Genomic DNA, 18,525 nt, shown 5'->3' on the forward strand with positions numbered 1-18,525 from the left:
ATTTTGAATGTCCAGAAAAATTGAAAAAACAGTATGTGAACCTCCATGTAATTATCAGTAATTATTGGTAATTATCAACACCAGGAGGTCAGTGCTGTTTCACCTCAACCTTCTCCCATTCCTCCTCCTCTGATGATCTCAAAGTAAACCTCAGACATCATATCAGTTCACCATGAATCCTTCAGGTTCAGTGCATCTGAGATGAATGAGTGGCCCCAGGTTTTGAGCTGGACGCTAGGCCTCCACGGTGGACCCGGGGTCTGGGAGAGGAAGGAAGGGAGGGAAGGTGTAGCCACGCCAACAGCTAATGCCCAGAAGAGGACTTAAGTGGAAGGGGAGGGCTGAGAAACCAGCGGTTACAGGACACGAGAGCAACAGGAGACTCAGATGGGCCAGTCCTGGAGGTGGGCCGATCACAACAGAGCCATGTCTTAGCACCAGAGAAGGAGCCAGTGCTGGGAATTATCCACGGGGTCAAGGAAAACAAGGATGGAGCATGGCAGTGACCACAGGGAGGTCGCTGACAACCATTGCCCAGCAGCATTCCCCTTTAGGAGGATTTCTCAAAGTTAGGTAGCAGGACAATGTGACTCCCCACCCATACCTGCACCCAGGACCTCCCCCAAGACATGCACAGAGCATCTTGTGTGTCGGGCCCAAAATGGGTATGGCGAAGCAGCCGCAGTGTCAGCTGGTACAAGCCTGAGCTCCTGCTTGGCTTGAGGTTCAGAGGGGCAGAGGGGCCAGAACTCTACCGCATGACCGTAGCAGCCCACGGAGGCCTCTGTGCAGAGCTCGGTGTTGCAACCTGGGATCAGCAGAGCGACGTGCTACTGCACCTTCCCCAGCCAGGCTGGCCTGTGCCCCTGGGCAGGGTGTCCCCAAGCTGAGGCTCCAGGACTGTGGCTGGGAACGAAGGGGCGGGCGGGCGGGCGGGCGGGCGGGAAACAGCCCCTTCCCTGGGCAGCAGCTAATGGGCCCTCTCACTGGCCTCCAGGTGGACCAGCGGGTGCTCCAGGACCTCCTCGCGGAGAAGCTGCCCAAGCTCATGGCCCACCTAGGGCAGCACCAAGTCGACCTCTCCTTCATGACCTTCAACTGGTTTCTCGTGGTCTTTGCCGATAGTCTCATCAGCAATATCCTCCTCCAGGTCTGGGACGCCTTCCTGTATGAGGGCACCAAGGTAGGGTGCTGCCGGGGCGGGGGGTGAACAGGGGGTCCTGGGCAAGATCTTCCATCCTCTGAGTCTCGATTCTGCCCCTGAAACATGGGAGGACAGTGACACCCGAGGGCTGCTGAGGACAGCTGCTGGGAGCATGGCTTTGTAACCCAGATTGCTGCACACACACGAGAGGGAGTGTCTGCTGCCAGAGATGCTCCCTAAAGTTGGGGGAGGTCCTTTCCCAGGAGAGGAAGCATGAGCACGACCCAGGAGGCAGGCATCGCCCCTATTCCTTCCGTTGCACTCCAGTGCCCTGCGCCCCTCCTTCCCTTCTATTTGGACTGAGTCCTGGATTGAAGGCTGGCACTTGGGTCTGGTCTCAGCTCTGCCCCTGACCTTGCTAGGAGACCCTGGGTGGGCCCTCCCCCACCATCCACCCGTTTCCATATGGTGGTTGAAAGCATATTGGCCAGGCCAGTGTGGCTCAGTGGTTAAGCATCGACCCATGCACCAAAAGGTCGCTGGTTCGATTCCCAGTCAGGGCACATGCCCAGGTTGTGGGCCGATACCCAGTGGGGAGCATGCAGGAGGCAGCCAGTTGGCATTCTTTTTCATCGATGTTTCTATCTCTCTCTGTCCCTTACTCTCTCTCTAAAATCAATAAATAAAACAAAATTTTAAAAAAACAAAGCATATTGACTGCACAGTTTACAGAGAACCCTCGGATTTGTCACTTCATTGATTCCTGCTGGTGCCCCATGTAAAAACAGCATTACCCCCATTAGGTCCACTGGAGCCAACACCTTGCCCAGGGTCCCTGGGCAAGTCAGTGTAGAGCTGGGACTCAGCTCCAATCCCCAGATTCCAAGCTGTGTCCCCCACGGGGTTTCCAGCCATCCCCTCTCTCGTGGCCACCCTACACACGTCACCTCCAAGCTTTCAGCTTCTGCAGCCTGTCCAGGGACTCCCACACCGACTGGTGTGTGGGTTCTCCTCCCTCTGAGGATTACCTGCCCAGCCTGAGCCCCCACCTTGCCCCCAGGTGGTGTTCCGCTATGCCCTGGCCATTTTCAAGTACAACGAGGAGGAGATCCTGAGGCTGCGGGACAGCCTGGAGATCTACCAGTACCTGCACTTCTTCACCAAGACCATTTGCAACAGCCGGTGAGAACCCACCCTGCTCTCTCCACCGCTCCCCACCACCCACACCTGCTCATGTGTCTCCTCCTCCAGGAAGCCTTCCCTGATCAACCTCTCCTTAGTAGGCTAGGGCTCCCATAATCAGCCCTAAGCTGCTCCTGCCTCAGTACATAAGACTGAGTGGGGGTTGTCTTCTTTACCATTTCCTCCCTGGAAAGTGAGCTCCCTAAAACACCAATCAGGAACAATATATGTACCCCTATGTTCATAGCAGTGCTGTTTACAATTGCTAGGATCTGGAAACAGCCCAAGTGCCCATCAGTAGATGAGTGGATAAAAAAGCTGTGGTACATGTACACAATGGGATACTATGCAGCTGTAAGAAAGAAAGATCTCTTATCCTTTGAGATGACATGGAGGAACCTGGAGAGTATTATGCTAAGCAAAATAAGCCAGTCAGAGAAAGACAAATACCACATGATCTCACTTATTTGTGGAACATAATGAACAAAATAAGCTGTCCACCAAAATAGATCCAGAGTCACAGAAGTAGGGATCAGACTAACAAACCTCAGAGGGATGAGGGGTGGGAGGGGTAGGAAGGGATGAACCAAAGAGCTGATATGCACATATGCACACCAGTAGACAGGGACACTAGGCTGGGAAGGTAGGAGGGGGTGGGAGCGGGAAGGAGGAGGTCAATGATGAAAAAAGGGGGACATCTGTAATACTTTCAACAACAACAAAAGAAAGTGAGCAGGGGCCGGGCCTTAGCCGTGTGAGCAGAGTGAATGCAGGCCTGACGGGGAGGCATGGTGAGTGCGGGCGCCGTGGGACACTGCTCTGGGCTGACTGTGCTCTCCCCGCAGGAAGCTGATGAACATCGCCTTCAATGACATGAACCCCTTTCCTATGAAACAGCTGCGGCAGTTGCGGGCAGCCCACCGGGAGCGGCTGGAGGCGGAGCTGCGGGAGCTGGAGCAGTTTAAGGCCAACTACTTGGAGACTCGGGCATCCCTGGTCCCCGTGGTGCCTGAGGGTTGCACCAGTGAGGACGAGGGGGATGGGGAGGCCTGACATGGCCACCTGTGCTCCCCCAAAGCCCTTCCCACCCTCAACTGGCAGGCTCACAGGAGGATGACCTCATCACCATGTGACCCCGGGCAAGTCCCTTCCCCTCTCTGGGCTCCAGTCTCCCCATCGGAACGCCTGCTGGTTGGGTCACCCTTTCATGAGCACATACCCAGGGATGCTGCCCCTCTCTCACTTGCTCCTCAGCGCTTCAGCACATAGACAGAGTGCCGTCTTTATAGGGAACCGGGAACGTTCTCTGAGTTTATCTGTGCAAAACAACATAAATATGAAAAATAGTTCACGAGCTTTGGAGCTTACATGGTTCTCAGTAACCGCCTGTTCCTGGGTGAGCCCACCACAAGGGCCTTCCCGGCCTGGGATGCCCCTGGCTGTTGTCTGAGGGCATCTGCAGGCCAGCCCTCCGGATTCCCCAGGGCGGCCTGTGCACTTACGGCTTGTCTTCCTGGGCAAGAGCGCCTCCCTCTGCCCAAGCCGGTTTCCTGCGTTTGGCTCCTATGCTCTCCTTTCTGCTCACAGCCATTTGGGGGTGGGGGTTCCCAAGGAAAACCCTGCCCGCCATCTAGAGGAACTGGGTGTGGGGCTTGGGCAGAGAGCCCTGGGTCAGTTGTCTGACCGGATCTCCCACCACGGACTTTGTGGGCGGGGTGAGGAAGGGCGGTGAGTGACAGCTGCAGCCTGGCCGTCAGCTGTCCAGCAGCTTCAGTTCTGGGCTCTTCCAGGCCCTTCCTCAGCAGACAGGCTTCCCCCACCCCCTCAAGGCAGGGAGTCAAGGCCGCACAGACAGTGGCAGCTCATTTCTCAACAGAACCTGTGACTGTCAGTGTAGCCTTGAGCTTGGCAGTCTTTGGTATGAAGGATTGGGGTGCGGGGTTCTCACATGGAAACCTAGCTTTGATCTGAGGCTCCTGTCCAGGGCTGGGGAAGGAGACCATGGCCACTACTGGACAAGAGACAGGCCCTCTGTCACCCACAGGTGTGAACTCGGTTGGCACGTCAGGCACCCCATGCCCCTGCACTGGCCCTGCACAGCCCTGGGGCGGGGATGCTCAGGGCTCTTCCCATTACATTCACAGGCCGCAGGCTGGCCCAAGGACACCGGGTTTCCTGTGAATGCCCCACATGAGCTTGATGGCCTTTCTCATTTTTACTCTACTTTTTTCATATGCTGAGGCCCTTTCATCACTAGACGGTATCTGTGAAGCATGACGGTGTGAGGTTGACTGGGGTCCTGGCTGGGTGCTGCAACCCTAAGGGCCGTCACCAGGAGACAAGGACATGACGCTGGTGATGAGCCTGGTGCCTGGTGCCTGGTGCCTGGCACAGAGTAAAGTGCAGCCGCAGGCAGTGAGTGGCCTTCTCATAAAGAAAACATCACCAAGAGGTCTCTGAGGCCTGCAAAGGCCCAAGGCTCCAGGGGATACTGGGCCCAGGTGGTCCTTCAGACTCCACCTTGAAAATCAGATTTCCTCTTTAGCAAAGAGTAAACCATCCCAGATGGGACAGGGGCTGCCAGATAAATGGCACCCTCCCCTCCTGTCTTCCCTCCCTGCCCACTCCCAACCTCTTCGTTCTCCTTCCTCTTCCCCTCCAGCCCTGGCCCATTCTTTCCTTTTCTCTCTTCCCCTCCCTCATCTTTCTCTCCCTCCTCTCTACCCCCCCCCCCATTTCTCATTCCCCTCCCCCACTGGGGGAAGGGGGAAGGCTCTGCAGTTGACCCAGGACTGTGCCACCTGACCTGGTCCCTATACGGCCACACCACAGAGTCCTCTAAGCAGCTTTTTAAAAATACTGGTGCTGGCCCTGGACGGTTGCTCAGTGGTTAGAGCATCGGCTCACAGACCAAAGAGTCACGGGTTTGATTCTGGTCAAGGGCATGTACCTCGGTTGCAGTTTGTCCCCGGCCCTTGTTGGGGTCGTGCAGGAGGCAACCAATCGATTTGTCTCTCCTATCAATGTCTCTGTCTCTTTTTCTCTCTCCCACTCTAAAGATAAATGGAAAACTATCCTCAGGTGAGGATTAAAACAATAATACTGGTGCTGGACCCCGCTCAGAGCCTGCTGTGGGGCATGAGCATCATGGTACACTGAGAGCATTAAAAATACTGGTGCTGCCCAGCTGGTGTGGCTCAGTGGTTGAGCATTGACCTATGTACCAAGAGGTCACTAGTATGATTCCCAGTCAGGGCACATGCCCAGATTGTGGGCCCAGTCCCCAGTGAGGAGGGGTCAATCAGGGGTCAATGCAGGAGGTGGTCAATCGATGTTCTCTCATCAATGTTTCTGCCTCCCTCCCTCTCCTCTCTAACATCAATAAAGGAAAAAAATATACTGGTGACAGAGCCTGCTGTGGGGCACAGGCATTATGCCACACTGAGAGGTTTGGGGACCACAGAACAAGGAGTACTGACTCATGGGGCCTCCTCCAGCCCTGAAGAGGGAGCTAGAGCCAGGCCAGGGCTGCGAAATGACCGTCCTGGAGCACTAGCCCACTACAGGCCACGCTCAATGTATAGATGAGGAGGCAAAGGCATAAGGAGGTTAATTGGCCCAAAGTCACAGCCACTGAGTTTAAGCCATGCTCAAGCCTAGAGGCCCTTGGTGCAAACCAGGGAGGGTTCCCCCCAGCTCACTTCCCCCACAGACCCAGGGGAAAGCACAGGCCTGGCCCACGGCCTCCCGAGTGGGGCAGGGCCTGTGGGGATAGCCTGCCCAGCAGGCTGTAGCAGGGACAGGTGGAGATGGAGTCACACTCCTGAGAAGGGCTGCGGCTGCGGCGGCTGCTCCTAGAGAGACTGCCCACCCTCCCTCTGTTCCTCCTGAAGGGCGTTTGGGGCCTACCCCTGGTGTCAGGTTCCTGGCCCTGCAGCACAGCTGTCGCCCCCATCCCCAGGGGCCGCTGCCTTCCAGGACGAGGATCTGATCCCTCACAGCTCCCACCTTTCTACCCCAGGGGATGGGACCTCTTGCTCAAAGCACCCCTTTCCAGACATTAGACCCCCAGGAAGCTGAGGTCCACACCCCATTCTACAGGGGAAGGGGAAAGAGTTACCCAGGAGACTTCCCTGGGCCAAAATCCCTAAGAATAAAGGGCTTCCTCAAAGGAGAAGGAAGGGCCTGGAGGGCACTTTGAGAGGCCTCCCTCCCCCCACCGCAGACTGCCTGTGTTCAGGGCTACTCCACACTCAGCCCTCACCTCCCAGGAGCTGCTGCCCCCTATTTCTCGGCTCCATCTCCCCTGGGCACAGGGCCGTATGGTACAGACAGCTCCATGTTGGGCAGGTAGATAGAATTTGCCCCCCCCTCCCAATCATACACACACACACACACACACCTATTCTGGTCCCTTATGTGGCAATTAAACAAAGCAGGCCATATTGACACCTAGGGGAGAAAGGTGTTGGTTTCCTGGCCCATCCCAATCAGTAATACGGCCCAGTAGAAGGTACTGGCAGATGGGCCCAATTTTGGAGGCAGGTCTATTATGTGGTTTTCCAGCTAGGCAAATCATCTTCACTGGACCCAGTTTCCCCATGTGTGCAATGCAGAGGATGGTCAGGGAATAGCTGGAAGTGGAACAGGGTTAGGGGGAGGGAAGGAGCAGGAAATGAGGACACACACAGCATCTCCAAGAAGGGTCCTAGGTTTTGTTTATTACAGAGGCCTCCAGTGGCCGCCCCTCTGCTCCTTGGTCCATATACCCACTGCCCCCAGAAGTCCTGTCAAACCAGCATTCCCCAAACAGTCCCAGCCACCTGTCTTTATGCACAGGGTGGGATGATACAGACACGAGGCTAGAAGGGCACATCCACGGCGTCTGAGGAGGCTTCCTAAGAAAGAGTGTTGGTACCCAGTCTGGAAGGAAGGATGAGTAGGTTTAGACAGTGGGAGATGATGCAGTAAGAATTCTTTTTTTTTTTTTTCATCCTCATCTGAGGATACTTTTTTCCATTTTTCTTCAGATAGAGTCAGAGGCAGAGAGAGGGAGAGAAAGGGAGAGAGAGAGAAACATTGACGTGAGAGGGACACATAGACTGGTTGCCCCCCCCCTCCCCCGCACAACCCCGACCAGGGCTGGGGAACCGCAACCGAGGTACGTGCCCTTGGCCAAAATCAAACCTGCGACTCATTGGTCCGCAGGCTGACGCTCTGCCACTGAGCCAAACCGGCCAGGGCAAGAATTCTTAATGGAAGAGAAGGCGTGAGCAGAGGCACAGGGGTGTGAGCATGCTAGGAGGTAGGAGAGGGGTACGTGCACCAGAGAGACTGCCTGAGCCCCAGGTGAATTAAGACATTCAAGTGCCTTAGTCTTCACAAGGTTATGGTGCCCACCCCCCAGGTGTAATGAAAAATAAAGGCAGTATTGAACCATAAATTTAAGGAACTCCCACAACATTCTGATTTTCCATGTGCTTTTCTGAAACATCAAATAACCAACTGTCATGCCAATACCAGAAGTGTGCATTCAGTTGGCCTACTGAGCAGGCCAGCTTTCACCGTCCTGTGTCAGGGCTGGGGCTTTGCAGGCCAGATTAGCTGCTGGACTTTGGGTGATAAGCGGGGAGCCCATTGGCTCTGGGCAGGGAAGTGGCCCGTAAACACTGAATCACAGGCTTTGAGCCTGGCTGTTCTTTCTCAGGAGATAATCAAGAGCCTTCAAGTTCTTAACTACTCTAAGCCTCAATTTTCTTCTTATCTGTAAAGTGGTGGTGATCATAGTGGCCAAATAAAGGAGTTAGCAGAATTAAATGAAATCTATGTAAATTAGGACATAGTGTATACTTTCTTTCTTTTTTTTCTTTATTGATTTTTAGAGAGAGTGGAAGGGAGAGGGAGAGAGATAGAAACGTCAATGAGAGAACATCAAGATAGAAACATCAGTGAGAGTCCGGCGGTGTGGCTCAGTGGTTGAGCATCGACCCCTGCATCAAGAGGTCGCCAGTTCGAAATCCAGTCAGGACACATGCCCAGGTTGTGTGCCCGATCCCCAGTGGGAGACATGCAAAGGCGGCCAATCGATGTTCTCTCTCATCGATGTTTCCATCTTTCTCTCTCACTTCCACTCTCTCTAAAAAATCAATAAAAGAGCCCTGGACAGTTTGGCTCAGCAGTTAGAGCGTCAACCTTCGGTCCAGAGAAACCCGGGTTCGGTTCCCGCTAAGGGCAGGTACCTTGTTTGCAGTTTGTCCCCGGCCCTGGTTGGTCGTACAGGTGGCAGCCACTCGATGTGTCCCTTTCACATTGATGTTTCTCTCTCTCTCTCTCTTCCTCTCTCTCCCTCCCATTCCATCTGAACAAAAAATGGAAAAATGTCCTCAGGTAAGGATTTAAAAAAAATTAATAAAGGAAAAGAAATTTTTCTTAAAAAACATCAATGAGAGACAGCATCGACCGGCTGCCTCTTGCACGCCCCACACTGGGGATCGGGCACAACCCGGTCACTTGCCCTAACCGGCAATGGAGCTGGTGACCCTCTAGTGCACAGGTCCATGCTCAACCACTGAGCCACACCTGCCAGGCCAGAGTATATACTTCCAATCACACAACAAATGTTGAGTGTCTCCTATGTTTCAGGCACTGTTCTAGGCCCTGGAGATACAACACAGCTTTTCTCCAGGAGAGGTGGAGTGGCTATCAGCTTGGGCTTGGGAGCCACGTTGCCTAGTGTTGAATAAGCTGTGTGTTCTTAAGCAAGGTATTTAGCCTCTGTGCCTGAGCTTCCTTATATGTAAAATAAGTAATAGTGTAACCTCATAGGTTTGCGTGATCGTTAAGTAAGGTAATTAATGCTTTAAGGTGTGAAGAACAGGACCTGGCTCAATGAATGTTAGAAGGTGGTATTCAAAGGCGGGGGCTCCCCATCTCCTCCAGATTGCCTAGGGTACCCCGGACCCCGAGCCTGCCGGACCGCGCAGCAGTGCCCCCTCCTGGCTACCAGGAGAAGGAAGGAGATCCTCCCTACTCTCCTGCGGCGCTCCCTGCCCTTTAGCTCCAGGGCCGGGTTTACTTAGCGCTTCTCCGGCGGCGGCTCTGTTACCGGGCGCGTGAATTAGATCGTCTCATCTAATTCTCAAATAGTTCTCTGAGGCAGACACGACTACTGTTTCCATTCCAAGGGGAAAACGGAGGCTCCGGGAGGTCGAGTCCCTTGTCCCGTGCGAGGGACCGGCGGGACGTGAAGCCAGGCGGGTCTGACTGTCCCAGCCGCAGTCTGGCCGCCGGGGAGCCCGCCCCAATCACTGCGGTACGCGCGCCGGTGTGTGCGCCTGTTCTCTGCGTGTGTGCACGCCCCGAGACCAGCCCCGGGGGGCCAGGAGCGCGGCTGGGGGAGTGGAGAAGGAGGGGTGCGCGGGCGGGGCTTGTGCTGGGCTCCGGCCCCGCCCACCGGCCCCGCCCGCCAGGCTGCGGGGGGTGGAGGCGGTGGCGCTGGGCTCCGGGACTCGGCGGGCGGCGAGGAGCTCGGATCCGGATCCGGACGCCACCGCCACCTGCGCGGCCGTCATCAAGGTAGGGCGGTTCCGCGCTGCCAGCCATGCCTTCCCGGTCCGCGCGGTGTGTGTGCTGCGTCTCCTGGCTGCAGCACCCCAGGAGGGATGCTGGGGCAGGGCGCGACGCGGGGACCCGGCCGGGCGCGGGGGACCTGGCTTCCAGCCCCTCCGCGTGACCTTGCACAAAGCACTGCTTCTCTCTAGGCCTCAGTTTCCCCCTTGGGACAGAGGGCACATGGTGGCCTCTTCCTCACTGGGCCATGAGGAGGGCCCACCCCAAGGTCCATGCTCCCGACGGCTAGGGCCCGGATGGGCGCTGTCTGCACCGCCCACCACTCCCGCCCGCAGTGAGGGCTGCTCACTCCGGGTGTGGCCAGCCGGCCCCGACAGGCCCCCTTGTGGCCTGAGTGACCCTCGGAACCCGTGTTGGTACTCTCCCCCTTGGTGTAAAAAACAGGAGGAGGGGACACCCCCAGGTCCCTATCCACCCGGCCTAGGCATGCAAGGTGGGGCTGTCAGAGTCTGCCTGCCAAGTCTGCTTCGCGGTCTGGGTCTAGGGGATCCCTAGGTTGGAGGTGGGGTCCTTGGTTGCAGACTTGCCTGGACCAGACCCACGCACGCGTCTGGCTTTAAGGAATGGTGTGGGAAGTCCCTTAACTATGCTCAGTTGCTGACATCCAGCTCTATGTCCCAGCTCTGCTGGATCCCGAGGCCTCACAGCGCTGAGAGTGTGAGCCATAGGGGTGGGTCTGGGACAGAGCACATGTCTGAAGGACTGTGGCTGATGCTCTGTAAGTAAAGACCTCCAGCATCTGGCCCAGCCCCTCTGTGAACTTCCCTCCAGAAGTCTTGCTGTCCATTGCACACGCTTTCTGATGTGGATCTCACTAGCACTAAACAGCTGGATTCTGGTGTTCCTGCTCTGGGCACAGAGACAACATCTGACCCCCACCCAGGGGCAATCATCTGACCCATAAATCTCACCTTCAACCTAAACAGCCCCAGGCTCAGCACTGTTTCTCCAGCCACAGCCAAAGGGAGCAAAGGCAGGAAGGGGGACCTGAGGTGTCTACCCCCTGGCGGGCAGTAATCAGCCTGGGGCTTGTTCAGAACCCACCTGCATTAGGACAGGAATGTGGCCCTGCACTTCCTGTGCACCTTTGGGTTAGCAGCTGTCAAAGTTCTCAAGTGAGAGGAGGAGCCAGAGTAACCCTTCTCCAGGCCTGGGCCTTCTGCCCAGCAGGTGTGGCTCAGTGGATTGAGCATCATCCCATGGACTGAAAGGTCCTAATTTAATTCTGTCAGGGTACATGTCCAGGTTGCAGGCTTGATGCCCAGTAGGGTGCATGCAGGAGGTTTCTCTCTCACCTGGATGTTTCTATCTCTTGCTCCCTTCCTCTCTCTCTAAAAAATCAAATGAAAACATATTTAAAAAAAAAAAAAAAGGGAGTCTGGGCATTCTGGTCTCTCTTGTCCCCCTCATGATCTGCCTTTCTCCCAGGAACTTTCTTACAACTAAAAGAAAGTAGGGGCTTCCTGGGCAGGTGGTGAGCTCTGTGTCATCAGAGGTATGCAAGCAGAGGCTGGATGAGCACTTGCTCAGGGTGATCTACCTTTTACCTCAAGTCTGTGATTCTAAGGGCTGAAAAAAGTGACCATGGCCTTGCCTTCTGGCCATGGTGGAGCAGCACAGAACTTGGAACTAGATCACAAATGAGTGTTACTAGCCCCTCTTAAAAGCAGACTAAGTATATGTGCTGTGATTCAAGCATAGTTCTGATGCACAGGCTAAAGTGCTTCCTACGTCTCCTGTCATCTCTACATTTGTAAAATCTGGGCGCGGCTTTTAGGAGCATGGCAGATTCTGGTTATTAGAAAGTCATTCCAGCCCTGGCCAGTTTTACTCAATGGTTAGAGCATCGGGCTGCGGTCTGGAGAGATCCAGGTTCAGTTCCCGCTAAGGGCACGTACCTCGGTTGCAGTATGTCCCTGGCCCTGGTTGGGTCATGTGGGTGGCGACCACTCGATGTGTCCCTTTCATGTTTCTTTCTCTCTCTCTATCTCTCCCCCCCCCCCCCCGCCCCATCTGAACAAAATATCGAAAAATGTCCTCAGGTGAGGATAAAAAAAAAAGTCATTCCATGCTAATAATTTTTAAATGCACCATGGAATTCTGAATGTCCAAGCTGAAAGGGATCTTAAGAAATTATCTCATCCAACCCCCTCATTGTAGAGATAGGCATCCTTGTCTCCAAAGGGGATATGACTTGACTAAGGTCATAAAGCAAACCAGCATCCAAGCCCAGGGATCCTGATTCCAAGACGTGTGTATGTGTGTGTGTGTGTGTGTGTGTGTGTAAATGCATACCATATAGTACATGAAAGCAGTCTTTATTTATTCCTATAAAATTAGCAAAAATAAATATAAAAGGATAAACCTCTATGCTGACAAGGCTATGGGGATTCTCTGGTGGATTTAATTTTGCAGGACAGTCTGACTGACAACTTGTTACAAAAGTCCATGAACATTTTCTTAATTGCCCTTTGTCCCCCAGCTTTCTACTGTGAGGACTTTCCCATAAGGAAGTAACTAGAGAAAGAGAGAGAAAGAGAGGGATGAGCACAACGGCCAGCAAAGAAGCAGCGTGGTCCAGAGGAAAGACCCCAGGACTAAGCCAGCAGACAGATTCCAGGATGAACTCTTCCTGGAGCCCACTCTAACCCTGGCCAAACCCTTCCGCTTTCTGTACCTTACTTCCCCCATCTGTGAAATGGGGTACATTCTGTGATTGCTGATTTTTTTTTTTTTTAGGTCTGATAACCCATGTTCTAGACTTAAATCTCTTTTAACCAAAGCCTTTATTGTAAAGAGCAGTGAACACAGAGATAACCAAAGAATGTTCCACCCTCCCTCTGCCATCATCACATGAATCCTCCCAGAGACGGGAGCTGGGCTTCTTCCCTGGGAAGGGACTTGGTTCAGCCCTAGACCTTGGTTATTTCCAAATGGCCAGAACCTGGGTTATTTTAGAGTGAGTGCGTTTTTATTTTTATGTTCTTTACCAGATATCAGGTGACAGAGATTTTTTTCAGGAGGACCAGAAAATACTTTAGCAAGATCCTCTATTTATTATTTGAAGTCTATAGTCTGTGCGTTGCCTCCTTCAGACAGAGAGGAGGTACTTGGCAATCACACCTAGTGTGAAGGGCCAGGAGTAGGTGACTTCATTTCTGTGGACAAACATTTATTGGGCACTTCTGTGTGCTAGGCCTTGAGGGGCCTGCAGGCTGCCATGGGAAACATATTAGGTTAAACTGTGTGAAATGGCCAATGTCTGGCTCCTTTTGACTTATAAGTAATGGCAATTTGATTTGGTTCAGCCTAAATGGAAAAAAGATATCATTAAAGAGCAGAGTACTTTCCATCTGCCTGGTTCTGCCCTATGTGCATTACAGTGTTCATTTAGTCATTTAACCATTCATTTACTAATCACCTACATTACGCTAGGTATTTTCTGTGCAGGGAGGAGTCTTGACAGTAAAAAAAAAAAAAAGACCAAAAAATGTGTTGTAAAGGAACTTACAATTGAATAGGAAAAAAACAAGTAAAATAGATGGTGATAACTGAGATGGAGCAAATTAACGTTAGGACTGCATTTCTGGCGCGTGAGGGGGAAGGGAGAGGGGGGTGCAGTTTTAAATAGGGTGGTCAGGGGAATCGTTGAGAAGGCGACTTTTGGACAAAGTCTAGGAGGGTAAGGAGTGAGCTGGGCTGATTTCTGGGGAAAGAGCCATCCCAGAATGGCGGAAGGGTGGAGGGAACAGCCAGTGCAAAGGCCCTGAGATAGGGCCACCCCTGGCAAGTTCAAGGAAGAGCAGGCTAGAACAGTGTCGACAGGAGACGGCAGAGGAGACAGGTGAGAGAGGCTAAGAGTCAGATTGTGTACCCCACCCAGACAACATGGAGTCCTATGAGTTTGTGAGGGAGATACTATTTTTATCTCTCTTTTTCAGTGAAGAACACAGAGGTACAGAGAACTTAAATAACTTGCTGAAACAGTGTCTCATGTAGGAGTAGGGCTTTTAGTCCAGGGCAGTGGGGAGCCATGGAAGGCTATTGAGCAGAGCAGGGACATGGCCAGATTTGACTGTTAATGCAATTCCTGGGGGGTACAGAGAGAAGATTGTGCAAGTAGTCCAGGCATACGATGATGAAGTGGCGCTGGGCAGTGGACACGGGGCACCTTGCTGCTGGAGATGAGGTGGAAGGTCCAGCCCAGGTGAGCAGGAAGAGGAGGAAGTCAGAATGGTCTTGGGCTTATTTATTTAGCAAACAGACTTATTTATTTAGCAAACAATAGCATTTCTTATGCTCCAGGTACCGTCTAAGATTTTACACACATTAACCCATTTAATCCTCAAAACAATCTGTAGAATAGATGCTGTTACTCATTATTATTCCTATTTTTTAAATGGGTATATTATATTGCAAATTGTATCTCAATAAAGTTCATTCACAAAGAAAGTATATTTGTTTTCTTTCTATTATAAATACTTAATAGTGGAGAATTTAGAAAAAGACAGGAAAACAGACAAAATTAATTACCCACATCTCTTTTCATCTCAGATAATCAATATAAATTTTTTGTTGCATTTACTTTCAGTCTTTCTTCTACTGTTATACCCATTTTACAGATGGGGACACTGAGGCCCAGAGAGGTTAGACAGCTTGCCCAGGGCCATGCATTTGAACCCATGTTGTCTGGCTCCAGTGTCAGGGTCTTTATCACTGTGCTATGCTGCTTACAGGCAAACCCTGCAGTGTCAGAGTTGGTGGGTTCCATTGAGAAAAACCCCTCCCGCCGCCCACCCCCACCTTCCACTCACCCCACTCCTGGCGTCATTTCAGAGAGGGAAAGTGAAGCCCAGTGGAAGGCAGGGCCTTGCTCAGCACTTTCAGCCCGTGGGGAGCAGATATGTGAGGTCTTACTCTGAGGAAACAGGGAGCTGAGAACTTGTGCAGGGCTGAAGCGACAGCTGCTCCAGCCTGGCCCGGAGCCTGCAGCCTGCAGGGAGCTGGCAGGTGGCATGACCCTGCCCACAGGGGTACTTGGGGACTGCCAGGGCCAGCCCGTGTTCCCTGGGCTCAAGTCTCATTTTCCAGCCGGCCTGGGTGGGAAGTGGCCGGGTGATCGGGAGGGAGAGTTTGGGGCCGTGCCAAACCAAGCCTGCAAGTCTCCTGGGAGGAGTTGCCTCTTGTACTCTGACTGTACATTTGTTTCTGGCTCTCGTGCCCACATGCCCTGGGGCTGTCTGCTGCCAGGGATGCGGCCCAGGCTTCCAGGCCCACTGCAGCCACTGAGGGAGCTTTGGGCCAGGGTCCTTTTTTTCCGCACCTGAAAATGGCATCATAATGGTGCCAGCTGCAGGACGAAGCGAGATGTAGACAGAAAGTGTTGGCACAGGGAGTGGCCCAGAAAGTGCCCAGTGGGTGGCCAGCTACTGTTGCCATTCCTAAGGCTACCCCAGGGTGGTGGCCCAGGCTGGGGGACTGAGCCTCCCCTACCCAGAGCCCCTTCCACAGTACTCCCCTTTGCATCTGCCTGGACCTGGTAGGGCCCAGCCGGTGCCGAGGAGCAGGAAATGAACCTCTGGCAGTGCTTGGAGTCCAGGATTGCAGATAGCAAGGGACACTTTGGAACAGAAGAAGCTCCCCCTGAGGAGGGAGCCCTGACCTGCTCGGTAGGCAAGTCCTATCTCTTCTTTATGCCCCTTGTCCTCATGTAAAGTGAAAGACTGTCTCCTGCCTTAATTGTAATGATCTTTATCCCAGCAGCCATCTAGTGAGGTTTTTCCATGCTTAGGGAGTATGGATGGGGAGATAAACCAGACCCATCATTGCCTTCCAGGGTGCACGGGGCGGGGGTTGGGAAGGCTCCCTGGAGGAGGGGATGCCAGAGCCAGGTTGTTACTGCAGTCTGCAGTTGCCCAGACTCTGAATGGGAGGGAAGCAGGGAGAGCATTGAGTAAATGGCCCTACCTCTCTGCGCCTCATTCATTTCATCTGTAAGACGAAGATAATCGCTACTGCTCTGCCTAATGTACAGGGTTGTTGTGAGACTGAGAATCGCATAGAGTATGGAAACACTTTACAAGCTATAAAATGCCAGGCACCTGTTCATTGTAGTTTATTGGGGCGTCTGGAGCCCTGGGGGTTGGGGAAATACAGCCAGCTCTGGGTCTGGGAGAACATCGTCTGTTTGAAAGGCCTGCAATCAAAGCCCACAGGGGCAGACAGCCACCATTCACCTCACACCCTTGATTTAAGAGCTCTGCTTTGCTTAGCGGGGCCCTGAAGGCGGCTGTGACTGGAGGAAGGGGGACAAGTGTCCCCAGAAACCTGAAAGGCCATAAGCACTGCATCCCGGTCAGGCCGCAGGGACCTGTCTGAGGGGTCTTTCGGGACTTGGCCGGGTGAAGGGATGGAGGATGGGGGAGCACTATGAGGTCACTGAGAGGAAACACACATGTAGAGAGAGGTCAGCAATGCTGCATTAACTAGAAATTCCAAGATGAGAGCATACGGCTTGAGCTTGTTTTGGTTTGAATATGGGAAAGTAATATATCTGCTCACATGTAAATAATACAGAAATATTCAGACACATATCAAGCAGGTTATCACTAGATGGCAGAATTTTATTTTCTTTTGTCTTTTCTTTATTTAGGCATTTTTATATGTGGTAGACGTTTTATTGCCATAAACATTTGGCTGTATATGATACACGTTACAACAGAACAATGAAGGCGCGAGTAACCGGCGTCACCGGGCTGGAGGGTTTAGGAGGCGCTGGGATTTAGTGAGGTCAGGATGACATCCCAGGGCTCACCTTCAGAGCAGTTGAGAGCAGAGTCCAGGGTGGCTTAATAAATAGGCCACAGTGGAGGAGAGGTCTCAGGGTGGGTCCCAGGACTCTCCTCTTGGGACAGAGCCTGGGGGTTGTAGGTGGCTGCAGGCACAGTTAGCATTGTGACCAGACTGCCCCCAAAGCCAGCGACTGCAGGCTGTGTCACCAGGAGCACGGGGTCAGAGCCAGAAAGGTGAGGGTCCTGCTGGAGTCCCGGCCACCCTGAGTAAGACCAGGGCAGTGGGACAGACTTGGAGGCCATCAGGCCCGGGAAGGGCCTGTGCCTTCATGTTCCCTGATGCTGTCGGGTTCCGTGTCATCATACCAGGCCCAGCAGACCCTTTTCCCTCCACAGTGTGTGTGCTCGGTCTCTGGACCCTGGACTCACACAGACCTTTCTACCTCTCCGCAAAGGAAGCAAAGAAACAGCTACTGCTGTATTTCACCGAATGCAGGGCACCATCTACTATGAGAGGTGCCATCATTTTATAATCCATTAGTAGAGAAAAAAAGGCAGACAAACTGTGATTATGAGTTGCATTTCAGTTTCAGAGATGTTAAAATGTTAAAAACTGTCTTGAAATCAATTAGATATGACACGTGGCATATCTACCCTAGACTAGACGCTTAATGTACTTTTTTTACTCATTTAATCCTTACAGCAACCTCTGGCTAGATATTCTTGTCCTATTTGTACAGATGAGGAAATAGGGGCCCAGAGAGGTTAAGTGACTTTTGCGGAGTCACACAGCCAGCAAGAGGTAAAGCTGGGATTTGAACCCTGCTCTGACTAGATTCCACCACTTTGTCCTTATCCAACCCCACAAAGAAAAGGCTCCTGAGTTCTGGCCCTTGGGAAGAAGAGAATGTTCACACAGAAATGCCCCAGTGGGCTGGTCATTAAGTGTCCTGTACTGTGAGTAATGGGGCGGGCCTGGAGGAGGGCTGGGAGATAAGGGACAGGAAGGAGCTTTGAGAGCCTGTTGGCTGGGTCATTAGCCCCATCCTTGTCATGACCATTCCCAGGAGTAGGCTGGCCTGTGGTCCACCCTGGAGAGAGACCGCAGAGACCTGCCCCACACAGATATTCCTAAACTCTTGCCCAGACTAGCCCGTTCATTTATTCCTTGAAGTTGTTGTTTTTCTAAATCCTCACCCAAGGATATGTTTTTATTGATTTTTAGAGAGAGGGGAAGAGAAAGAGAAACATCAATGTGAGAGAAATATCCATCCATCACTTGCCTCCTGTACATACCCCGACCGGGGATTGAATCTACAACCTTTTGGTATGCAGGACGATGCTCCAGTTAACTGAGCCACCCAACCAGGGCTTAAAGTTATTTTAAATTTAATTCTTTGAATGCAACTTCTACTCATGTATTGATCATTTCTGCACATGAAGCACGGCTCAATGCTAGGGATACTGAGCAGAGCAAAACAGACACAGATGCTGCCCTCGTGGGCTCACAGAATGAAGAGATCTGGGCAGTAATCCTGGAGTCCCACAAAACCTGGAGCGGGTACCCGAATGAAAAAAGAGGGTGTGACAGCGTGCAGAGTGATGTAGCTAGTCCAGGGTCACTGCAGAAGGCTGTTCTGAGGGAAGGACATTTGAGCTGAGATCTGAAAAGTAGTAGGGAATAACCAGGTGAGGGTGGGGAGGGGAGCATGCTGGACAAGAGAAACAGCCTGTGCAAAGGTCCTGAGGCTGGAGGCAATGGGCCTTTGAAGAATAAAA

At 52.8% G+C, this 18,525-nt stretch overlaps 2 protein-coding genes across 2 annotated transcripts in view; both read left to right on the forward strand.

Annotated features, from left to right (window-relative positions):
- The window catches only part of TBC1D2 (TBC1 domain family member 2), a 49,408-nt gene extending 45,741 nt beyond the window's left edge, over positions 1-3,667 (forward strand). Inside the window, exons 11-13 of the mRNA XM_036261912.1 lie at positions 998-1,183; positions 2,205-2,326; positions 3,172-3,667. Of these exons, the coding sequence (XP_036117805.1) occupies positions 998-1,183; positions 2,205-2,326; positions 3,172-3,379 (516 nt within the window). The 3' untranslated portion in view covers positions 3,380-3,667. The remainder of the gene's footprint in view (positions 1-997; positions 1,184-2,204; positions 2,327-3,171) is intronic.
- Positions 3,668-9,834: 6,167 nt separating this feature from the next.
- The window catches only part of CORO2A (coronin 2A), a 43,949-nt gene continuing 35,258 nt past the window's right edge, over positions 9,835-18,525 (forward strand). Inside the window, exon 1 of the mRNA XM_036261470.1 lies at positions 9,835-9,901. The gene's annotated coding sequence lies outside the window, so the exon portion shown is untranslated. The remainder of the gene's footprint in view (positions 9,902-18,525) is intronic.

This window comes from Molossus molossus, unplaced genomic scaffold (assembly GCF_014108415.1).
Source record: "Molossus molossus isolate mMolMol1 unplaced genomic scaffold, mMolMol1.p scaffold_m16_p_14, whole genome shotgun sequence".
NCBI classification, from domain to species: Eukaryota; Metazoa; Chordata; class Mammalia; order Chiroptera; family Molossidae; genus Molossus; species Molossus molossus.